This window comes from Oncorhynchus mykiss, chromosome 26, assembly GCF_057628025.1.
Source record: "Oncorhynchus mykiss isolate SJ-2025 chromosome 26, ASM5762802v1, whole genome shotgun sequence".
In the NCBI taxonomy this organism is placed as follows: domain Eukaryota; kingdom Metazoa; phylum Chordata; class Actinopteri; order Salmoniformes; family Salmonidae; genus Oncorhynchus; species Oncorhynchus mykiss.
The window spans coordinates 40,081,199-40,103,967 of record NC_143047.1 but is presented as its reverse complement, the minus strand read 5'-3'; the positions used below and the strand labels follow the sequence as shown (position 1 = coordinate 40,103,967).

Here is a 22,769-nt window from a genome sequence, read left to right as displayed (position 1 = left end):
CTACAGTCCTAAATGATTAAGCTATTTGTAGGCTGGATCTTCTAAGATAGCAAATTATAGAACACATACTTTCTTCAGAGCACATTTAATGTGCTTGTGAGTTTCAGATTTCATAAACTGCAGTGTAGCCTATTCTAAACGTTTAAATGAGGCAAGTAATTAGCTGATATAGAAAAAGAGTTGCTTAATTGCTAGGACACTTTTTAGTCCAGAAACACAGGCATGCTCAGCATTCAAATTTGATTTTTACATTGTATCTAACATTATATGAGATTTAACCATGTGTACCATGCTGCACATGCCCATGTCTGCATCACATGAGGGATTTAATATATCAATGATTAAAAGTCAAACAGTATATTCTGACATTTGTGGCAGAAACATTTATAATTACCTTTGTTTATTACAAGTTCGTCAGTTGAATACCAGTTTAGATCCAAAATGGCGAAGATATGAGGTCATATATCACAGTCCAATGGGAACACAAGGGTACTATGTACCCCACGTGGGGATATCCCTCTCTGATAGGCTAATGCAGCTAAACTCATTCGGAGAATCCGATTGGCTTGTGAGAGGCCCTCTCGCGGCAGTTGAGTCCTCGTGTCAGTGCACAGTCTGTGTGTGGTACAGCAAGCGTTGGAAAAACTGGGTACATCGAATGCAAGCAATTGCTTCGTTACAACATCCAACTTTTCTACGATTTAACCTCTTTTAAATTACAAAATTGTATTTGGATTTACTAGAAGACTCGTCAATAATTGCATTTATCCAAGAAAGGCTTTCTTGGAAGTTTTATGCGGTCAACAACTCGTGTAATCGACGGCTCTCCGACGTCGGATCGGAAAGGCATTGTCGAGGCAGGTCGTGCGGCGCCACGAGATCACCGAAGTTCCAAGGCTCGGCTGGGACAAGGATTCCATGTAACCAGCGATTACTTTTGGATCATTTTTTCATTCTCATAAGGAAGGTTACCAGCCGAGGATTGTGAAAATTCGTTCAACAGAGGGATTATTGCCGTCGTAGGGGAGGGGAATCAATCGAGACAAAGGTAAAGAAGAAGACCCGAGAAGAGCCCGCTAACAAGACGGGTAGCTTTCATGGCTGGGCTACTTTGAAAACAGCAGTGTGTTTTATAACCAAGCTTGGTGGACTGAATGTCATAATCACGCAGCCCGCTTTGTCGTATATTCTGTTTTCCAGTTGCGCTCGAACACTGCAGCTCGGCGAACAGCAAATTGTTACATTTGTTGCGAATGCAGATAATACATTGTATCGTGTTTATATATCAACTTTGATTGTAGCGAGGCTGGTCTTTTTGGTTTTGGATAAATTGTTACCCGTGCTACGCGCCTATTGTAGTTTTTTTCGTCTGCTAGTGTAGCCTATTATCACTCTAGCGTGAAGGCTTGACACGCCAACAAACCTGTCAAGCAAACCCATTTAGATATCACAATTTCCCAACATGTCGGATAAATATGTGCAAATCGAGAATAGCGGTTTATTATGACATGTATTTTTTGAGAGACGGACCAGGCGATGATAGTGAGTTAAATTATAGAGGCTAAAATCTGCATATGCCATTGACTAAATTCAGCAAGTATTTCCTTGCTGTCGTCACGAGCATATTTTGAAGCTGTGTGCGTGTTCCGATTGCATACTCCGTTCATTTAGCTAATATCCATTCTGTTCTGCTTTTTTGTTATGTTTGTTTGTGATGGTGAAAGGAAAGGGGCTTAAAATCAACAATAAAGATCGAGAGATCGGAGGGTGGAAGTGTGTTCTCCGCCGCGGAGGATTGGCATTGTCCGACCGCTTGTGCGCACAGGGAGGGGTGGCGGACTATCGCACATCTACTCGGATTACTGAAGTATCCCCCGATTTCCCTCAAAAAAGGATACATTCAAGATGTATCCACAGGGCCGGCATCCGGTAAGTATCCCAGCTCTTGAGATTATTATGCGAATTCATGCAAATGTACCGCCTTCAAAATAATTAGCTTGTCAGACACGAGCTCGTGATCTGCACCTTACTATTTATGGTCTGCACGTCGAGTAGCCTAGTCCCTCTGTTTATGGCGCTCGACAACACGTTTCGACAGGAAACTGAAAATAAACAATCGATTCACGTATAAGATTCTTATGAGCAGTTTTAATAACGAAAGACGGCCAATATGTAAGAGGGGAAAAAAATATTTTCAGAGCGAATATTTTTTTCCCCTCTAAATTTCTCCAAGCTGCTGCATTGAAGCAGTAGCGGATATGCTGTAATTATCGAGCTTACTGCACGGCATCATTGGCATGCATTGAATTCCTCACAAATCAGGTTGTGATTTCCCCTCCCTCTCTCTCTCCGCTCACCCCCCTTCCCGTGCTCTTTGAGGACGGGCGCACTGACCCGCCTCTGTCATCGCACTCTTGAGTGATAGTGGTTCTTCCCACCATTATAAAAGCGGCCACCAGGCAGGGCTCAAGGGAACGTTTGGGTACCACACTGACAAACCACCATTCAGCAGCAGCAAAAATAATTTTACACGGAAGAGAGAGAGAGGCCTATAGGAGAAGGAGGCTAAGAAAGCATGATGAAGGATGATGATACTATTTTGCCATCTTTCTGTTGCTATTGATTATAAATAGACTTATGTTATAGAAATGGGTTGAGATCTAGGCGTTATGTGTTGTAGCCTGTTATAGAAATGGGTTGAGATCTAGGTGTTATGTGTTATAGTCTGTTATGTTATATAAATGGGATGCGATCTGATCTAGGTGTGATGTGTTGTAGTCTGTTATGTTATAGAAATGGGCTGAGATCTAGGTGTTGTTGTAGTCTGTTATGTTATAGAAATGGGTTGAGATCTGGGCGTGATGTGTTATAGTCTGTTATGGTATATAAATGGGCTGAGATATGGACGTGATGTGTTATTGTCTGTTATGTTATATAAATGGGCTGAGATCTGGGCGTGATGTAATAGGTGTGGCTGCACTACCACTTCATTGGGGTTATTGATATCAACATTGCTTTTCTCTAGGCACCACACCAACCAGGGCAGCCTGGCTTCAAGTTCACCGTGGCCGAGTCCTGCGACAGGATCAAAGACGAGTTTCAGTTCCTGCAGGCCCAGTACCACAGGTAATGGCATCCATTTTTACAGGATGTACTTCAGCTGAAAGAACCAGGCTAGGCTACTCATGATCAATCTATTTAGAGATGTCTGCTAACACTGGGCTAACACTGGTAATATCAAGTTGATTTTGGGTATGTAGAATTGAGATTTTTCACATGGTACAACTATGTTGAGTGATTATGGTGTATTGTGTTTCTAACCAAAGATTTCTGTGAAATGGACTAACATGTATTAATTATGTAATAAAACATCAATATTGGCTAATAATAATGGACCATATTTCTCCTCTTTCAGTCTCAAAGTGGAGTACGACAAACTGGCCAATGAGAAGACAGAGATGCAGCGTCACTATGTCATGGTAAGAATATCACACTACACACAAGTACAATCACTTCCTGGTACTAAAACCCTGCATGTGATGGTTAGTAAGATGTGTTATTATTTTCCCTCCGATGAAACGGTAACAACCGTGGTTGTTTGCAGAGGCAATTTGAGTTACATTTTTGGGTCTATTTGAGATTGTTGACTCATGATCATCCCTGTGTGGTGATTGTCCAGAAAGGGGCATTGGGGCCTCCTGTGATTGGAGGAAGTGTGTGTGTGTGCGCCTATAGAGAAGGAGTGGGTGGGGGTTGTTGTGAATCTCCACCAGAGGTCAAATGTCCGGCCGTTGATAACAGGGCGTGACGGACGGGGCTTTGTGATGATGGGGGGGGGGGGTCATAATGGCTCCGTGGCCTCTTTTATGCCTCTGACCCCCTAAGGGTTAATGACTGGCCTGCTGGCTTTGTGTGTGAAGCTGATTATTTAGGGCAGTATTCTCCCAGGGTGAGCTATGGCCTATGGGCCTTCACATACCCAGGGCCTTCCTGACACATCCAGGGCCTTCTAAGACACCCAGGGCTCTCATTAAGGATGGAGAGAGTTTGGGAGGGGGATAGAAGGGACCCCCTGGCCAGGTAGACAACTAGTTAGTCACGGTGGAGTATGGCATTTTATATTTTAGCCTAGCTGTTTAGCGGTGGCCTCTTATCCGGGATGACTTGCAGACAATACTGTGGCCTATGGCTGAATGACCTCATCAAGTAGAGGACATAGTCAAGTGAAGTATTACCATAAAAAAAAATATATAGCACTATTAACCTTTACATTTTTGCCATTTTAGAATGTGACTTAACTCCAAAACAACAGCTCCAACTGATCCATGTTCAAACGTTCCCTTTAAAATAAAATAAAATCATTTTCAAAGCCCCCCATGATCAAATAGAAATTGTAAGTGTAGATGGTACAACGTTATTTCTATTTACTGAGTATTTACTGTCAAGCTACAACATTGATCCAACTCAAAGAGCCTAGCTGAGGTTCTGGGTAACACAAAAAGGGCTGGTGAATGAATGGAAAATAACCAGTCAGTCCCTAGACATGATGTAACAGAGGCCAAACTCTGAGCTGAGGCCCCGTGCATATAAACTCCTCTTATCTTATTTGTCCACGCCAGGATTGACTTTAACCAAACGCACTGGTACTTTAGTTAAACATTATTTTTTTATTCTGAGGAAATGCATGCACCGGTTTAGCGGTAGTGTGTGAGAGGGGGGTTGTTAGATAAACAGGATGGACTAACTAGGCCTCATCTGGCAGCCGCCAGTTGACGCCCTGATAGTGAGTATCGCTATGGATGTCTAATCTACGATTGACAACAATCTATTTGTTTTGAAAGACTCGTATTTCGCCAGACTGATTGAGTTAGCGACGTAGCATTTTAAAATCGGACTGTGCTCAAAAGAAGTGGATTGGAGTCCTGTAGCTTAGCATTTACCCTATCCACTCAGACACGGTTCACCTCGCTCACCCCCTAGACTCCCAAAAAGAGCTCGTAGAACAAAGAAAAGGATAGAAATAGAGGGAGAAGTAGAGGGATCACTACAGCCTTTGAGCCGGCCTGGGTGGAGGATTTCAAGTGTTAATCAGTAAAGGGCTACGACAGCTAGTTCTCTCCCTTAAGCCATGCTTAGGAGTCCAGCATTCTGACATGCAGACTGCTTCCCATGGAAAAGCTGGTTGTCACTTGTCCACTATATTCCTTTTTTTGATATTCTAACTAGTAAATGAATGGGATGTGAATGTTTCATTGTGTGACTCTTGTCTTTTCCAGTACTATGAGATGTCCTATGGGCTGAACATTGAGATGCACAAACAGGTATGTAGCATTATCCTCATCTCTCTACTTTGAAAGAGTGGTTGTTAGTATATGGGCTCTCTATCCGTCCAGCGTATGGGTTCTCTATCCGTCCAGCGTATGGGTTCTCTATCCGTCCAGCGTATGGGTTCTCTATCCGTCCAGTGTATGGGTTCTCTATCTGTCCAGCGTATGGGTTCTCTATCTGTCCAGTGTATGGGTTCTCTATCTGTCCAGCGTATGGGTTCTCTATCCTTCCAGCGTATGGGTTCTCTATCCGTCCAGCGTATGGGTTCTCTATCCGTCCAGTGTATGGGTTCTCTATCTGTCCAGCGTATGGGTTCTCTATCTGTCCAGCGTATGGGTTCTCTATCTGTCCAGCGTATGGGTTCTCTATCTGTCCAGCGTATGGGTTCTCTATCTGTCCAGCGTATGGGTTCTCTATCCGTCCAGCGTATGGGTTCTCTATCCGTCCAGCGTATGGGTTCTCTATCCGTCCAGCGTATGGGTTCTCTATCCGTCCAGCGTATGGGTTCTCTATCCGTCCAGCGTATGGGTTCTCTATCCGTCCAGCGTATGGGTTCTCTATCTGTCCAGCGTATGGGTTCTCTATCTGTCCAGCGTATGGGTTCTCTATCTGTCCAGCGTATGGGTTCTCTATCTGTCCAGCGTATGGGTTCTCTATCTGTCCAGCGTATGGGTTCTCTATCTGTCCAGCGTATGGGTTCTCTATCTGTCCAGCGTATGGGTTCTCTATCTGTCCAGCGTATGGGTTCTCTATCTGTCCAGCGTATGGGTTCTCTATCTGTCCAGCGTATGGGTTCTCTATCTGTCCAGCGTATGGGTTCTCTATCCGTCCAGCGTATGGGTTCTCTATCTGTCCAGCGGGTTAGGACATGTAAACACCGGTGTTCCAGTGGTGTATTTGATCTGTGCCTGTGCTGGCACCAGCCGAGAGCCTCCCTCTTGTTCCAGTGGTGTATTTGATCTGTGCCTGTGCTGGCACCAGCCGAGAGCCTCCCTCTTGTTCCAGTGGTGTATTTGATCTGTGCCTGTGCTGACACCAGCCGAGAGCCTCCCTCTTGTTCCAGTGGTGTATTTGATCTGTGTCTGTGCTGGCACCAGCCGAGAGCCTCCCTCTTGTTCCAGTGGTGTATTTGATCTGCGCCTGTGCTGGCACCAGCCGAGAGCCTCCCTCTTGTTCCAGTGGTGTATTTGATCTGCGCCTGTGCTGGCACCAGCCGAGAGCCTCTCTCTTTAGCGCCAGACAAGTTCTGAACAACTGAATGCATGTCTCCTAGAAATAGTTTTCCCTTACAAACTTTATATGTCCAAACTGAGAATCAAATCGGCTTCCCAGAAATAACAGTCGCTGTGGTAGAACGTTTATTTTGATGGGTGGTTTTCTGCATTTATCAGAGTGCCATCAGGTAGCCTGATTTCAGATGGCTCCATGGAAACAGGATTATTATTATTAGGGAAATTTGTTTTTCTTGTAAATAATGTAAATGTTTTAATCAAACTATTATATTAATCTGATTATTCACAAATAATCACACTGTGTGCATGTAACGTACTCATTATGTCTGACACATTGTGGTGTGTCTGTTTTGTAGGGGATTGGAAAGCAAGAGCTATGATTGTTCAATGACACAGACACACAACCTTAGTCGATGCCCTCAGTCTTAAATGCTTTAAATGCTTCTCAGTCACACAGGCACAGACACACACCTCACATTCTCATTGCCTCCTGAAAAACGCACACACACATACGAGACCTTAGTCTATGCCCTCAGTCATAAACACTCAAGTAACACACACACAAACACACACCGACTCCCTTCCTGTCTGTGAAAACGCTGACGGGCTAAACAGCGAGCGGGGCAGGCGGCCTGATGGGGCTGCTTTGATAAGATTAAAGTGAAGTCTGGCGAGGACTGAGTGTGTGTGTGTTTCTCCCAGTGACGAGTCTGACTCAACTAAAGGCAGCATGCAGAGCCAGCCAGTCTAAAACCTCATTAGGTCCGCTGCCTCTCAGCAGAAAGTATTCATCAGCAGTAGAAGCCAACCAGAGGGCTCCCTCAGCCTCAGCCTGGCTGTGAGTGGAGGAGACATTAGACCTGCCTCACTACTGGAGAAACAGACAAAATGGCCGCCTTAGAGAGCGGAAGTGGGAACGCTGCTCAGTCAAACAGTCTGTCAATATCCACCGGGCCGTGAAGCGGGCTTTTTAGTGGCGAGGTGATTTGTGGCATCTATCACACGCAGTCTTCTCTAGTCTCCCTCTGGTTCCTTTCATCTCTCTTCTGTCTTTCCTGGCTTCTCGCTCTTTCCTTGTTTATTTTCCTCCTCTTTACCCCCCACCCCCTTCTCAGTGTGATGTGAAGTGAGAGATGGGCTGTGCCTGTGTGTCATTAGCACTGAAATATGATGTATGAACATGGGCTTTAGGCAGGCTGGTCGAGGAGGAGGGGATGGGCTTTAGGCAGGCTGGTCGAGGAGGAGGGGATGGGTTTAAGGCAGGCTGGTCGAGGAGGGGGGGATGGTCTATAGGCAGGCTGGTCGAGGAGGAGGGGATGAGCTTTAGGCAGGCTGGTCGAGGAGGAGGGGAGGGGCTTTAGGCAGGCTGGTCGAGGAGGGGATGGGCTATAGGCGGGCTGGTCGAGGAGGGGAGAGGGGAACTGGCTGTCTTGCAAGGTTAATGGCATCAGTGGGAGGATGGTGGATTGGAGCAGCATGGCTGATTTATCAGGATGAGAAGTGTGTGCGTGCGTATGTGCGTCTGCATATTTTTGTGTGTGTGTGTGCCAAATGTGTCCCACGGGGAACTAGATCCCCTAGAAGGTTCTGTCAGGCTCTTATCACTGACAGGAGTTGGAACGAGGGAGGGAGGATGGGAGGTGGACGAGGGAGGATGGGAGGTGGACGAGCGAGGAAGGATGGGTGGTGGGAAGAGGATGGGAGGTGGGAAGAGCGAGGGAGGATGGGAGGTGGGAAGAGCGAGGGAGGATGGGAGGTGGGAAGAGCGAGGGAGGATGGGAGGTGGGAAGAGCGAGGGAGGATGGGAGGTGGGAAGAGCGAGGGAGGATGGGAGGATGGAACTGCTGTGTAAACATGTTAATGGACTGGCCCTCTCCCTCGCTCGACTTTTCTTTATCAATAAGACCAATGGAGTCTAGTGAGTGGTGTGAATAATGAATGATCGCTCCCCACTGAACACTAGTGTTTATGATGACATCAGTCTGGCGTAAACAGTGAGCATCTCTCCTCTTATCCAGGTTACTAGTGGTGAAGGGAGGGGAGAGGAGGTGTAAACAGTGAGCATCTCTCCTCTTATCCAGGTTACTAGTGGTGAAGGGAGGGGAGAGGAGGCGTAAACAGTGAGCATCTCTCCTCTTATCCAGGTTACTAGTGGTGAAGGGAGGGGAGAGGAGGTGTAAACAGTCAGCATCTCTCCTCTTATCCAGGTTACTAGTGGTGAAGGGAGGGGAGAGGAGGTGTAAACAGTCAGCATCTCTCCTCTTATCTAGGTTACTAGTGGTGAAGGGAGGGGAGAGGAGGTGTAAACAGTGAGCATCTCTCCTCTTATCCAGGTTACTAGTGGTGAAGGGAGGGGAGAGGAGGTGTAAACAGTGAGCATCTCTCCTCTTATCCAGGTTACTAGTGGTGAAGGGAGGGGAGAGGAGGTGTAAACAGTGAGCATCTCTCCTCTTATCCAGGTTACTAGTGGTGAAGGGAGGGGAGAGGAGGTGTAAACAGTGAGCATCTCTCCTCTTATCCAGGTTACTAGTGGTGAAGGGAAGGGAGGGGAGAGGAGGTGTAAACAGTGAGCATCTCTCCTCTTATCCAGGTTACTAGTGGTAAAGGGAGGGGAGAGGAGGTGTAAACAGTGAGCATCTCTCCTCTTATCCAGGTTACTAGTGGTGAAGGGAGGGGAGAGGAGGTGTAAACAGTGAGCATCTCTCCTCTTATCCAGGTTACTAGTGGTGAAGGGAGGGGAGAGGAGGTGTAAACAGTGAGCATCTCCTTCCTGTGTGTGTGTGCGCTCCCTTCAAACACACATGGATATGCGTATATACAAAGCTGCATGTACATAATATAAACATACTTCTAGTCCAACACATCCTGGCGGTGTCCCGGGTGGGTCGGCAGCGCAGGGCTCTATGGGGGGTCGGCAGCGCAGGGCTCTGGCAGCCATGGGGGGGGGGTGTTTTGACAGAGCTCTTATGATGATGCGGCGGCGTGGGGTGTCAAGGGTGGTGCGGGGCGGAGATAATCATCCTCGCTTCGCTGTCAATAAGTGATTTTAATTAGCGCAGCTCATTAGGCTGCCACGGCAACGAGGCCCTCTGAGCTCTGTGTGTCAGTGTGAGGAGTTCAGAGGGTACTCCATCTTATTCGCTGCTTAGTTTCTCTGTCATATTTTCTTTCTCTCTCTGTTGCTCTGATTGAAAACCTGGGCTTTCTTCCTCAGGCGCTCTGTTTTTCCACTGTGTGTTTGCTCAATTCCTCCCCTGCTTGTCGATAACGAGGCTTCACAGAGAGGGAGCTTTATTTAGGGAAGTCCTGTTTGTGGCCTGAGTGGGAGGGAGAGGTGTGTGTGTGTGTGTGTGTGTGTGTGTGTGAGTGAGAGAGCTTGTTCAAATGAATCATTTCCACAGGATTCTAGGAATTGTTTGCCAAGGTGATGATAGTCGACTTGTCTGTGAGCCAAAACAAACGGCCTGGGAGAACACACACATGGATGGAGGTTACTGGTGTCTGTGAAACGTGCTTCATCATTCTGGTCAGCCTGGATCTGCTGCTACAGTCCCACAAGACGATGAAGGTCTTGTTGAAGCCGTTTTGTGTTACACAACCACCCCACTGGGTTTTATGTGTCAGTCAGAATGCTGATCCAGTGGAATGGACAAGTATCTGGTTGCAGGGATAATTGAAGGAAATATTGTGTGTCTGTCCGTTCTCCAGGCCCCTAATGAACTTAGTGATTTGTAGAAATCATAGAAAAACAGTTTTCTATGCTCCTTGTTACAGGATTGAGGATGGTGTGTGTTAGCCCTCCCTCCTGGGTGTGTGTGTGTCAGGTTCCAGTAGCATCTGTCTCAGTAGTGTGTCCCTGCCTATTAGGAGTGGCCCCTGGCCTAGCTCCCAGCCAATCAACAGGGAGGTAAATGCATACATCAATAAACTGTTAGACCCCGATCTGCTGCACATGAACAATGAGGGGCCGGGAGGAGGGATCTGCTGCACATGAACAATGAGCGTCTGGGAGGAGGGATCTGCTGCACATGAACAATGAGGGGCCGGGAGGAGGGATCTGCTGCAAATGAACAATGAGCGTCTGGGAGGAGGGATCTGCTGCACATGAACAATGAGGGGCCGGGAGGAGGGATCTGCTGCACATGAACAATGAGGGGCCGGGAGGAGGGATCTGCTGCACATGAACAATGAGGGGCCGGGATGAGGGATCTGCTGCACATGAACAATGAGGGGCCGGGAGGAGGGATCTGCTGCACATGAACAATGAGCGTCTGGGAGGAGGGATCTGCTGCGCATGAACAATGAGGGGCCGGGAGGAGGGATCTGCTGCTCATGAACAATGAGGGGCCGGGATGAGGGATCTGCTGCACATGAACAATGAGGGGCCGGGAGGAGGGATCTGCTGCTCATGAACAATGAGGGGCCGGGATGAGGGATCTGCTGCACATGAACAATGAGGGGCCGGGAGGAGGGATCTGCTGCACATGAACAATGAGGTGCTGGGAGGAGTGATCTGCTGCACATGAACAATGAGGGGCCGGGAGGAGGGATCTGCTGATGAGGTGCCGGGAGGAGGGATCTGCTGCACATGAACAATGAGGGGCCGGGAGGAGGGATCTGCTGCAAATGAACAATGAGGTGCTGGGAGGAGGGATCTGCTGCACATGAACAATGAGGTGCTGCTAGTGAGGCAGAGGATTGCAATGATAGCGTGACGTCTTTGAGCCGGAGAGGGAAATGTGTGTGGATCATAAACCACTGTGTGTCTCTCGTTCAGCGTGTGACACTGTGACTCCCCGTCACCGGTGGTTTTCCTGCCAATTGAAACCTCATCAGTCTCGTCCTCTCCACTCGGCTAGCGGCTTCCAGCGACAAACAGGCAAATGGTTTTCAACACAGAGCTGTTGACAAGGCCATCCTCTGAGAGGCCTCTATACTAGCAGCACCAGACAGCTCCGAGCCACTGAGTACCTGTAATTGTGGAGCCGGAGTGAACAGCCTTTACTGCCACGCCGCTCAAGGGCTTGGTTTTCATTGGCTTAAAGTGACAATACCTTATTTTATCCGCCTCCTGGCCTAAAAGCTGATGGCGTTGAGTCGACGCCGTGTGTGCGTACACTGTCGTCCACACTCGTTGGCACCATTTTGTTTCTCTGGTCTCCAACATGAATGTGATGGGGGGATCTATACAGTTATGTATTGGGGTAATATTCTATTATAAGGTCCCTGGTAATTGACAGGTGTTATGAGGTAGTATTATTTACTGAATGAGTGTAGTGAAAGTAGCTCTTCGGCAAGTGTCCATGAAATGACATCTGACTAGTATTCTACTGAAACTCTGCTACTTGTCCCCTCTATGTTTACTGGCTAGTGATTCGCTCCTGACATCTGAGTAGTTTTGTCCTTTTGACAGCCGATATAACTGTTTCTTTCTGGCTCTTTTGAATGGAGTACCCTGGATGCTTTAGAATGGAGTTCCCTGGATGATTTAGAATGGAGTTCCCTGGATGCTTTAGAATGGAGTTCCCTGGATGCTTTAGAATGGAGTTCCCTGGATGCTTTAGAATGGAGTTCCCTGGATGCTTTAGAATGGAGTTCCCTGGATGCTTTAGAATGGAGTTCCCTGGATGCTTTAGAATGGAGTTCCCTGGATGCTTTAGAATGGAGTTCCCTGGATGCTTTAGAATGGAGTTCCCTGGATGCTTTAGAATGGAGTTCCCTGGATGCTTTAGAATGGAGTTCCCTGGATGCTTTAGAATGGAGTTCCCTGGATGCTTTAGAATGGAGTTCCCTGGATGCTTTAGAATGGAGTTCCCTGGATGCTTTAGAATGGAGTTCCCTGGATGCTTTAGAATGGAGTTCCCTGGATGCTTTAGAATGGAGTTCCCTGGATGCTTTAGAATGGAGTTCCCTGGATGCTTTAGAATGGAGTTCCCTGGATGCTTTAGAATGGAGTTCCCTGGATGCTTTAGAATGGAGTTCCCTGGATGCTTTAGAATGGAGTTCCCTGGATGCTTTAGAATGGAGTTCCCTGGATGCTTTAGAATGGAGTTCCCTGGATGCTTTAGAATGGAGTTCCCTGGATGCTTTAGAATGGAGTTCCCTGGATGCTTTAGAATGGAGTTCCCTGGATGCTTTAGAATGGAGTTCCCTGGATGCTTTAGAATGGAGTTCCCTGGATGCTTTAGAATGGAGTTCCCTGGATGCTTTAGAATGGAGTTCCCTGGATGCTTTAGAATGGAGTTCCCTGGATGCTTTTGAATGGAGTTCCCTGGATGCTTTTGAATGGAGTTCCCTGGGTGCTTTTGAATGGAGTTCCCTGGGTGCTTTTGAATGGAGTTCCCTGGATGCTTTAGAATGGAGTTCCCTGGATGCTTTTGGTCAGTCGGTATCTTAGGCCTTTTCAAAGGAGAGAGGATGCCTGCCTCTGAGGAGAAAAGACAAGATTAGTGACAGTTTCTGCTAAAGGATTTCTAACTCCTGGTTTGTGTGTGAGTATTTCTAGAGCACTTTCTATACATCCTGGTCAGAGCCAGGAGCACCTCACCAGCTGACCAAAGCAGGTCCTCCAGAGTCCACGTTAAGGTTGGGAGAACGTTCCAGGAATGTTGTAACCTGGATCAACCCTAAAGGCAACACGCCGTTGGTGAGGTCACGGCTGTCTGAGCACCTGGTGTTCCAGCTCGGCTTGTGCCAGCGAGCCGCTCATCCAGAAAGAACGACGTGTAAACTCAACTCCGAACACGTTCCAATTCCAATCCATGCAAGTCCCCTTATACGAGGAATAGTGAATGAACGATTGAAAATGGTGGCTGTTTTGTTGTCTATTGTGCATGTTATGTGTAGTGTGGTTGAAACACTGAGGATATTTGGTTCTTAGGTTGAGTCCAGCCTCTACAGATCTAGCTGTGTGTCTCTTCTTGTTTCCAGAGATGAAGACTAGTCACCCCCCGCGTTCCCCTCCTCCTCCCTCTTATCCCCCATTAATGTCTCCCTCTGATCTGATCGACAGCCCAGAAAAATTCTATTTAATGACCTGCCTCTGCGCGTAATATGATTTTACAGCCTGCTATGGTCAAGCCCAGGCCCAATTTACATAATGATCACCACCGCCAGACAGGGCCTGCTGGGCCGCCGTTGCCCTGGCAACAGGAGAGAGAGGGGACAGGAATGGAAGGGGGAGGATGTAGATGGAGGGATTGGAGGAGGGGAATGAAAAATATGAGGGGAGTCTGCCTGGGGTTAAGGGGGTTGTGAGTTCCTGACAGGTCAGAATAGGTCTCTCTCCCCCCTCACTCCTTCCTCCCTTCCTTCCTTCCTCCCTTCCTCAGAGTAAAACAGAAGTGACACCACAGCAGGGCAAAAGGCCACTACCACCCCCTCTTTCTTCCATCCCCTCTTTACCATTAAACAAGGTAAAATGAGAGGAATGTGTGAAGAAACCAAGGAGAAAGCCCCCGGCTCTCTGTCCCACGCTCACATACACCTGCTGGGCCATCTGCCCCACAATCCATTAGTTCTTCTCTCCCCAACACAGTCAAATTAGATTAGCTTCAAGTCTATCCTCTGTTCCTCTCTGGAAATAAGTTGGGAGGAAAAGGATTGTGTTTTGGCGACTATGTCTGTGGATATTCAAGAGCAGCAGAACTGGGTCCAGCCCTCCAAATGTGGGGCTCTAAAGTGCTGTCTGAGTCAGGCCCAAGGTATTGTCCCCCCCCCCCCCGCTCTATACCAATGATGTTGGTGATAGATATTGCTAGTCAGCCAGCCTCCCCTCTCCTTTCTTTCCCTGTCTTCTGTGAAATGGCTGCGTAGTAATTGTGAAGTATTACCCTGGTTTGTCTTCCTCCTCCCAAATGGTATTATCATATTTCAAACGGCTAATGAAATAAGGCCAGCTGTCTAATGGATGTGGGATAGAGGGAGACCAGAGTTGGTTTGTTTTAAGGAGAGCTTCCCCCCCCCCCATTCATTTCAGTTAAGAGCAATGGGACACCGGGGTCTAGGTGGACTCTGGAGTGGACTGAGGGATTTAGGTGTGTGGGGGGGGGGGGGGGGGGGGTGTGTGTGTCTGTGTTCAACCAACCAACACTGAAATGGTTTCTTGGAAGGTGCGGTAGAGGTGTAAACATTGACATTGTCATCTTCTCTGTCTGTTAGTAATCCCATCTGGCTGCTGATGTAGTCCTCTCTCTCTCTGTTAGTAATCCAAGCTGGCTGCTGATGTAGTCCTCTCTCTCTCTCTCTCTGTTAGTAATCCCATCTGGCTGCTGATGTAGTCCTCTCTCTCTCTCTGTTAGTAATCCCAGCTGGCTGCTGATGTAGTCCTCTCTCTCTCTGTTAGTAATCCCAGCTGGCTGCTGATGTAGTCCTCTCTCTCTCTCTGTTAGTAATCCCATCTGGCTGCTGATGTAGTCCTCTCTCTCTCTGTTAGTAATCCCAGCTGGCTGCTGATGTAGTCCTATCTCTCTCTCTGTTAGTAATCCCAGTTGGCTGCTGATGTAGTCCTCTCTCTCTCTGTTAGTAATCCCATCTGGCTGCTGATGTAGTCCTCTCTCTCTCTCTCTCTGTTAGTAATCCCAGCTGGCTGCTGATGTAGTCCTATCTCTCTCTCTGTTAGTAATCCCAGTTGGCTGCTGATGTAGTCCTCTCTCTCTCTGTTAGTAATCCCAGATAGCTGCTGATGTAGTCCTCTCTCTCTCTCTCTGTTAGTAATCCCAGATGGCTGCTGATGTAGTCCTCTCTCTCTCTATTAGTAATCCCAGATGGCTGCTGATGTAGTCCTCTCTCTCTCTATTAGTAATCCCAGATGGCTGCTGATGTAGTCCTCTCTCTCTCTCTGTTAGTAATCCCAGCTGGCTGCTGATGTAGTCCTCTCTCTCTCTGTTAGTAATCCCAGCTGGCTGCTGATGTAGTCCTCACCATGTTCCTCTCTCCTCTCTCTTCCAGACTGAGATTGCTAAACGTCTCAACGCAATTCTCGCACAGATCATGCCTTTCCTGTCACAAGAGGTGAGTCCCCCACACATCCATCCTAATGCAGTCTTAACATACAACCATGGGAACACCAGAAGGTTTTTATAGGCCTGTTGTATAGAGCCTCTTTTCAGGCCCTATATTATTGACGCTTAATCCCTGTTCACATGTTACGGTTTTGATAAGTTTAACCCACGATGAGCCTAATTCTGTCTTAATAAATCTGTGTCTATGAAGCAGGCTCTCTAACCATGGAGACTTGCTGTACAGTACCCTAGCTAAAGTTGACTAAACCTGGTCTCTGTTTCTCCCCACCAGCACCAGCAGCAGGTTGCTCAGGCTGTTGAGCGTGCCAAGCAGGTCACGATGACTGAGCTCAATGCCATCATCGGGGTACGTGGACTTCCCAATCTGCCTCTCACCGTGTGTACCCCTCTTACTTTACTTCATTCAGCCAGAGATGGGGGTAAACCTGCATGTACGGAGGGGCCCTGTAGTCCACTAGCAATATACTGTCTCAACTCTCATTTCACAAAGATTTAGGCCCAGCTATCCCATAGATCTCTCTCTCTTGTTCAAAGTACACTACATGTTGTTTGATATATATATATATATATATGGCTGCTGATGTAGTCCTCTCTCTCTCTGTTAGAGGATGGTTACTGGAGCGTCCTGGTAGAGGATCTTTGGAGGGGGGCACTAGCTTGCCACACTATGTCACCACCATACCCCTCCCACGTGCAGCGTTGCCCCTGTCACCACCATACCCCTCCCACGTGCAGCGTTGCCCCTGTCACCACTGGTTTTTCATTATGAGTTGATGTACCTTATGTGATGCACTGTCTTTGATTTACCAGTTACCATGGTGGTTTTGATTAATTTATCTTCAATTATACATACTATCCCAACTGGTCAGCAGTATGTCACTCAGTCAGCAAGCAGTCCTTCAAGGGCCCCCCTCCTGCAATGGCTGGTGTTGGTTGTGAACCGAGAGAGTGGCTGGTGTTGGTTGTGAACCGAGAGAGTGGCTGGTGTTGGTTGTGAACCGAGAGAGTGGCTGGTGTTGGTTGTGAACCGAGAGAGTGGCTGGTGTTGGTTGTGAACCGAGAGAGTGGCTGGTGTTGGTTGTGAACCGAGAGAGTGGCTGGTGTTGGTTGTGAACCGAGAGAGTGGCTGGTGTTGGTTGTGAACCGAGAGAGTGGCTGGTGTTGGTTGTGAACCGAGAGTGGCTGGTGTTGGTTGTGAACCGAGAGAGTGGCTGGTGTTGGTTGTGAACCGAGAGAGTGGCTGGTGTTGGTTGTGAACCGAGAGAGTGGCTGGTGTTGGTTGTGAGCCGAGAGAGTGGCTGGTGTTGGTTGTGAACCGAGAGAGTGGCTGGCTGGTGTTGGTTGTGAACTGAGAGAGTGGCTGGCTGGTGTTGGTTGTGGGCTGAGAGAGTGGCTGGCTGGTGTTGGTTGTGAACTGAGAGAGTGGCTGGCTGGTGTTGGTTGTGAACTGAGAGAGTGGCTGGCTGGTGTTGGTTGTGGGCTGAGAGAGTGGCTGGCTGGTGTTGGTTGTGAACTGAGAGAGTGGCTGGCTGGTGTTGGTTGTGAACTAAGATGTTCACAGAGAGGGTAACGTAAAGACCTGGCTGAGATTAGAGCGGTAACACTGATCAGATCATGGGGCTTTGCTCTGATTCCACTTTGCCAGTAAGGATGTTTTTAATTGGATAAGGGGCTCCAGCCAGTGCAGTCTTCATCGCTACCTCTCAGCCTTCTCATTCCTCTATAGGCTCACCAGTAGTGTCCTGAAGCTGAGATTACACTTACTGTTATAGCCTCTCCCCACCCCCCACACACACACCATCTTAGAGCTCTATGGAAACTAGGCTATAGAACTTAACCATGTTGTGGCTGTATCGTAATAAGGCTGTACCTAGTAATCCCTTAACCCTGAAAGTCAAAGCTCTCCTCATTCCACTTATTTGATCTATTCCAGTCGTGCACACCTGATCCAGTTAACCAGGGGCTTGCTGATGAGGTGGCCAGAAGCCCAGTGTGTTTCTAGGAGCAGTCGGACCCATCTGGGAATCTGAACACTCTGAAATGACAACACCTCGTCTTCCTAAGTTCCTAGAACATCTATTGTTCCTTCCGCCCTATTATATAAAGCTAACATGCTAGCTGTTTTTACTAGTTCGAGCTAGAAGATCCGTAGCTATCCTGAAGCCCTTAGCGGTTAGCTAGCTGACCCCCTAGCTGTCAGTAGCTATCCTGAAGCCCTTAGCGGTTAGCTATCCTGAAGCCCTTAGCGGTTAGCTAGCTGACCCCCTAGCTGTCAGTAGCTATCCTGAAGCCCTTAGCGGTTAGCTATCCTGAAGCCCTTAGCGGTTAGCTAGCTGACCCCCTAGCTGTCAGTAGCTATCCTGAAGCCCTTAGTGGTTAGCTAGCTGACCCCCTAGCTGTCAGTAGCTATCCTGAAGACCTTAGCGCTTAGCTAGCAGTTAGCCAGCCCCATAGGTGGGGTCAAGCCGGCCAGAGGCAGATATTGGAATTCAATTAAGGCAATGAGCCAAGACTGTGACCCCCGTTTCCAAGGTAATTACTTCCTCCTCTCCTTCCAGCCACCAGGTGGTTTAATTTTACTGTCCAGCGGACAGACAGACAGACACGCCTTTGCCATTAAGCAGGGGCAGGGCTGTTGAGCTCGGCAGCTTGGCACACAAACACTATGAAAACAGGCTTTTATTTGTTGGAGGAAGAGATGGCAGGAAATCAATTTCCGTGCTGCCACTGTGTGGGGGAGAGAGCAAGGGATAGAGGGATGGAAGAGGGAGGTCATTAAATATCTGACGGTAATCAGAAGCCAGCAGGGTTTGGCTAGTTGATGTGCCTGTCTGACTAAACGATGTCCAGTGTCAAACGGAGGCACAATACACACAGTCACACACACACTTCTATCAGAGGGAGAAACTAAATTGACAGGGAGAGTGACAGAAGTTTACATTTAACCCTGTTTTCTTTCAACCTAAGGGACTCGACTATGTCATCTTTGCACTGAGGGACACAAATGCAGAGTAATTTGTCTGAGAAAGAAGATCCATAGACTTAACTCAGCCCTGATGAAGAGGAAGAGAGACGCATATATATACACAGACACACACACACACAGACACACACACACAGACACACACACAGACACAAGTATATGTGGACACCCCTTCAAATCAGTGGATTTGGCTATTTCAGCCACACCTGTTACTGACAGGTGTATAAAATCGAGCATGCAGCCATGCAATCTCCATAGACAAACATTGGCAGTAGCCTTACTAAAGAGCTCAGTGACTTTCAATGTGGCACTGTCATAGGATGCCACCTTTCCAACAAGTCGTCTCATTTCTGCCCTACTTGAGCTGCCCCGTTCAACTGTAAGTGCTGTTGTTGTGAAGTGGAAAGGTCTAGGAGCAACACAGGCTCAGCCGCGAAGGCGTAGGCCACACAAGCTCACAGAATGGGACCACCGTGTGCTGTAGAGTGTAAAAATCGTCTGTCCTCGGTTGCAACACTCACTACAGAGTTCCAAACTGCCCCTGGAAGCAACTTCAGCACAATAACTGTTTGTTGGGAGCTTCATGAAATGGGGTTCCATGGCCAAGCAGCCGCACACAAGCCTAAGATCAACATTCGCAGTGCCAAGCATCAGCTGGAGTGGTGTAAAGCTTGCCGCCATTGGAGTCTGGACAAATGGAAATATGAATCACGCTTCACCATCTGGCAGTCTGATGGACGAATCTGGATTTGGTGGATGCCAGGAGAATGCTACCTGCCCGAATGCATAGTGCCAACTGTAAAGTTAGATGGAGGAGGAATAATGGTCTGGGGCTGTTTTTCATGTTTCAGGACCCTTAGTTACAGTGAAGGGAAATCAAATTGCTACATCATACAATGACATTCTAGACGATTCTGTGCTTCCAACTTTTTGGCAACACTTTAGAGAAGTCCATTTCCTGTTTCAGCATGACAATGCCCCCGTGCACAAAACGAGGTCCATGCAGAAATGGTTGGTCGAGATTGGTGTGGAAAAACTTGAGCGACACACACCCAGTCCTCCAGAAAGGGAGTGACACACACAGAGTGCACCCTGACCGAATCACCCTGACCGGGTCAGATTTTTTTTCCCAGTAGTCAGTCAGTCTCCCCTCCCCAGGCCAGGCCAGTGTTATCTCAGGAGATATACTACCTGCTAATCTGTCCTCTTCCCCAGGCACAGAGTGACCTGAGAGAGAGGGCTCTCCACTAAACAGCATATTCTAACAGGGTTTTACAACCCCCACTACAACACTGCATACCTGCCAGTTTGTATACAAACTGTTTATATGGTTTCATACAGTAATATAGCTCTGGACAGACAACAGTTTACATACTGTTTCCCATTGCTTCCCATAACACAGGTGCACTAATCTAGCTCTCCAGACAACCAGCACAGTTGGTGTACAAACAGTTTGCACATGGTGTTCCAGAACGTTAACCCATTCCGAAGTAATCACGGGTCTGTTCATTGTTAATCTTACCAAGTAGACAAACTAGGTGCCCATTCATTTAGGTCGTGTGTGAAGCTACTAGCTTTTTTTTAGCACCGCCTTGTTCTTAGATCAAGGTTAACAGGGCAGGATGAAGTTTCCCCCAGACACTGATCTAAGACCAGTTTAACAAGTTTCCACCCCAATGGTTAAAGTTGGGATTCGGGCAGGGAAAGCTGATTCCAGATTTGTACCTAAAGGCAACATCAATGGTTAACAGATGGGTTACTGTTGGTGTTTTGCATATCTGATCTAGTAAACCCTATGTAAATGGTCATCTGTTGGACACACGATTCATGTAAAACATGTATTCCAGCGCCCGTTTTGTTGTTCTGGGCCAAACATTTTCTAATTGGAGGACCCACTCCTTCACTTTGCATGGGGTTTTTTTGCTGCAGATTTGAGTGTCAAATTCACATTTCCATTTGGTTTGAGTGTGTCCCTTTTTTCACACAGAGGGCATTTGTCTGCAGTCACATTGGCTCAAACCTCTGTGTACATTTTAGTACCTCATTATTTACATATTAGATGTCTCGTAGATATGGCTTTGGTTTTCATCTAGGTGGAGCGTAGCAAACTGGCTAAATGGACACTACACAGTCTAAAGAATACAGAAATTAGACTGCTAGTAAAGACCATACTTTTATATTGCCCTATACGTCAGTATGTGTAGGCCTATCTCTCTATTTAATGAGTATTTAAAAAATATAGATATTTCTACTCAACACCTGAAAACAAATTAATACACGCCACTGTGTGACTGGCATAAGAACCTCAGCCATTGCAGGTACCTCAGCCCCCTTGAAGGACTCTCATACTGCTGACCAACAATGTGTTCTCACAGTCCATTTCACTTTGGACATTGTGTTATCGTAGCCTTACCACTCAAACTGTACTGCATTGCATGCACCTGTGGTAAGCCTCCTAGCATTAGCAAGCATGGAGCTATAGCTAGCAGTAGCTAACATGGAGCTATAGCTAGCATTATCAAGCATGGAGCTATAGCTAGCATTAGCAGGCATGGAGCTATAGCTAGCATTAGCAAGCATGGAGCTATAGCTAGCATTAGCAAGCATGGAGCTATAGCTAGCATTAGCAAGCATGGAGCTATAGCTAGCATTAGCAAGCATGGAGCTATAGCTAGCATTAGCAAGCATGGAGCTATAGCTAGCATTAGCAAGCATGGAGCTATAGCTAGCATTAGCAAGCATGGAGCTATAGCTAGCATTAGCAAGCATGGAGCTATAGCTAGCATTAGCAAGCATGGAGCTATAGCTAGCATTAGCAAGCATGGAGCTATAGCTAGCATTAGCAAGCATGGAGCTATAGCTAGCATTAGCAAGCATGGAGCTATAGCAAGCATTATTACTGAGCTAGAACTAAGGAATATCTCAATTGCGTACTCTTTGCGTCCTCTCTCCTCATCTCCTTAAAACCCATTGGATGAGAAAGCCAGAGGTCCCACACCTCTGACCTCCTCAATGTGTTTTGAGAAGAAGAGAGGACTTGAGTGTGCAATTGAGATCTTCCCTAGCCACAGCTACCTCCTCTTACCACCCTTTTTCTTTGACTCCTACAGCAACAGCAACATGCTGTCTACCCAGCCTTCATGGTCAGTGTTTGGGAGTGGGATGGATGGAGGGAATGAGAAGAGATGTGGTTGACGTTTGTTTGAATTGCTGCCACTGTTAGCATGTCAAGTGGTTTTGTAACAACAGATAACCACTGTGTGGTAGGAAGTCGGGAACTAAAGCATGCATTGGATGTCTCGATACTGAAAATTGGCTTCCTTCCCTTTGTTCGCTTTCCTTGATCCAAAAAAAGGTCAGTGCAGGAAAGGAAGCACTTTAAAGTATTGGAACCCAGCCTCGTTTGTTTCTATGCTCTTTAGTCAGGCAGTCTGCCAGCCAGTTATTCTGTCATAGAGTCAGCTGGAATCAACACTAACAGTCTGTCTGTGGGAGCTGTGATTTGCCCCGTTAGCTTTAATAGTCTCTTCTCTGCTCATCCCCTCCTGACAAAACCCGGCTAAGATTTGGAGTCATTTACACAGATGAAAACAGATAAGTGTGAAAGGAAGTCGGTCACCTCTTTATCCAGGAATATTGAATCGGGGGCAGTTTATTTCCCCTATCCCTCACTCTTCTCCTCGTCCGCCTCGGTGGCCCCTTAATGAGACTTCTTGATGATGCTTCTCTGCATGCTTCCCTCATTAGGCACCCTCAACAGGGACTTCTCTGCTCTATCCTTTTCCTCCCTCCCTAACACACATAGGCCTCTGCTCCACACACCACCAGCACAATATTGATTAACAATCCTGCCTGTCTAAGTGGGTTCCATCCATTCTATACCGCCAGCCCCTCAGCTCCAGATAATGAGCCTACTGGATAATAGGCCTATTGTTAAGAGACCAGACTTGATCAACCTTTACTGTTAAACGGCTTACAAGCTGTGTGTATGTGTTTCCCCCTCCTCTCCTTCTAATGAGGAGTATGGGTCAGGGGTATAATACTCCCAGCTAGCTATCAGGAAGGTCAATAGATTGGTTTGGGACTGACAAATGATGGATGTGCTAAGTGTTATTTAACCTGGTTTTAAAGCACTCGCTTCCCCTTTTCAGCTGAGTGGCTATTTAACTCCCGCCTGTTAGTCTGGATCCCTGAGTCGATCTC

General features: G+C 47.4%; 1 protein-coding gene across 7 annotated transcripts in view; it reads left to right on the top strand.

The window, feature by feature from the left end:
- The first annotated feature begins 553 nt into the window (after positions 1 to 553).
- The window catches only part of tle3b (TLE family member 3, transcriptional corepressor b), a 49,387-nt gene continuing 27,171 nt past the window's right edge, over positions 554 to 22,769 (top strand). For 2 of the 7 annotated variants that reach the window (XM_036963950.2, XM_090223067.1), the window contains exons 1-8: positions 554 to 1,048; positions 1,725 to 1,929; positions 3,026 to 3,126; positions 3,416 to 3,479; positions 5,277 to 5,321; positions 15,510 to 15,572; positions 15,855 to 15,959; positions 21,677 to 21,709. In XM_036963950.2, coding sequence (XP_036819845.1) covers positions 1,906 to 1,929; positions 3,026 to 3,126; positions 3,416 to 3,479; positions 5,277 to 5,321; positions 15,510 to 15,572; positions 15,855 to 15,959; positions 21,677 to 21,709 — 435 coding nt within the window. In that variant the 5' untranslated portion in view covers positions 554 to 1,048; positions 1,725 to 1,905. The remainder of the gene's footprint in view (positions 1,049 to 1,724; positions 1,930 to 3,025; positions 3,127 to 3,415; positions 3,480 to 5,276; positions 5,322 to 15,509; positions 15,573 to 15,854; positions 15,960 to 21,676; positions 21,710 to 22,769) is intronic. The other 5 variants (XM_036963952.2, XM_090223069.1, XM_036963953.2 and 2 more) reach the window with 3 other exon arrangements.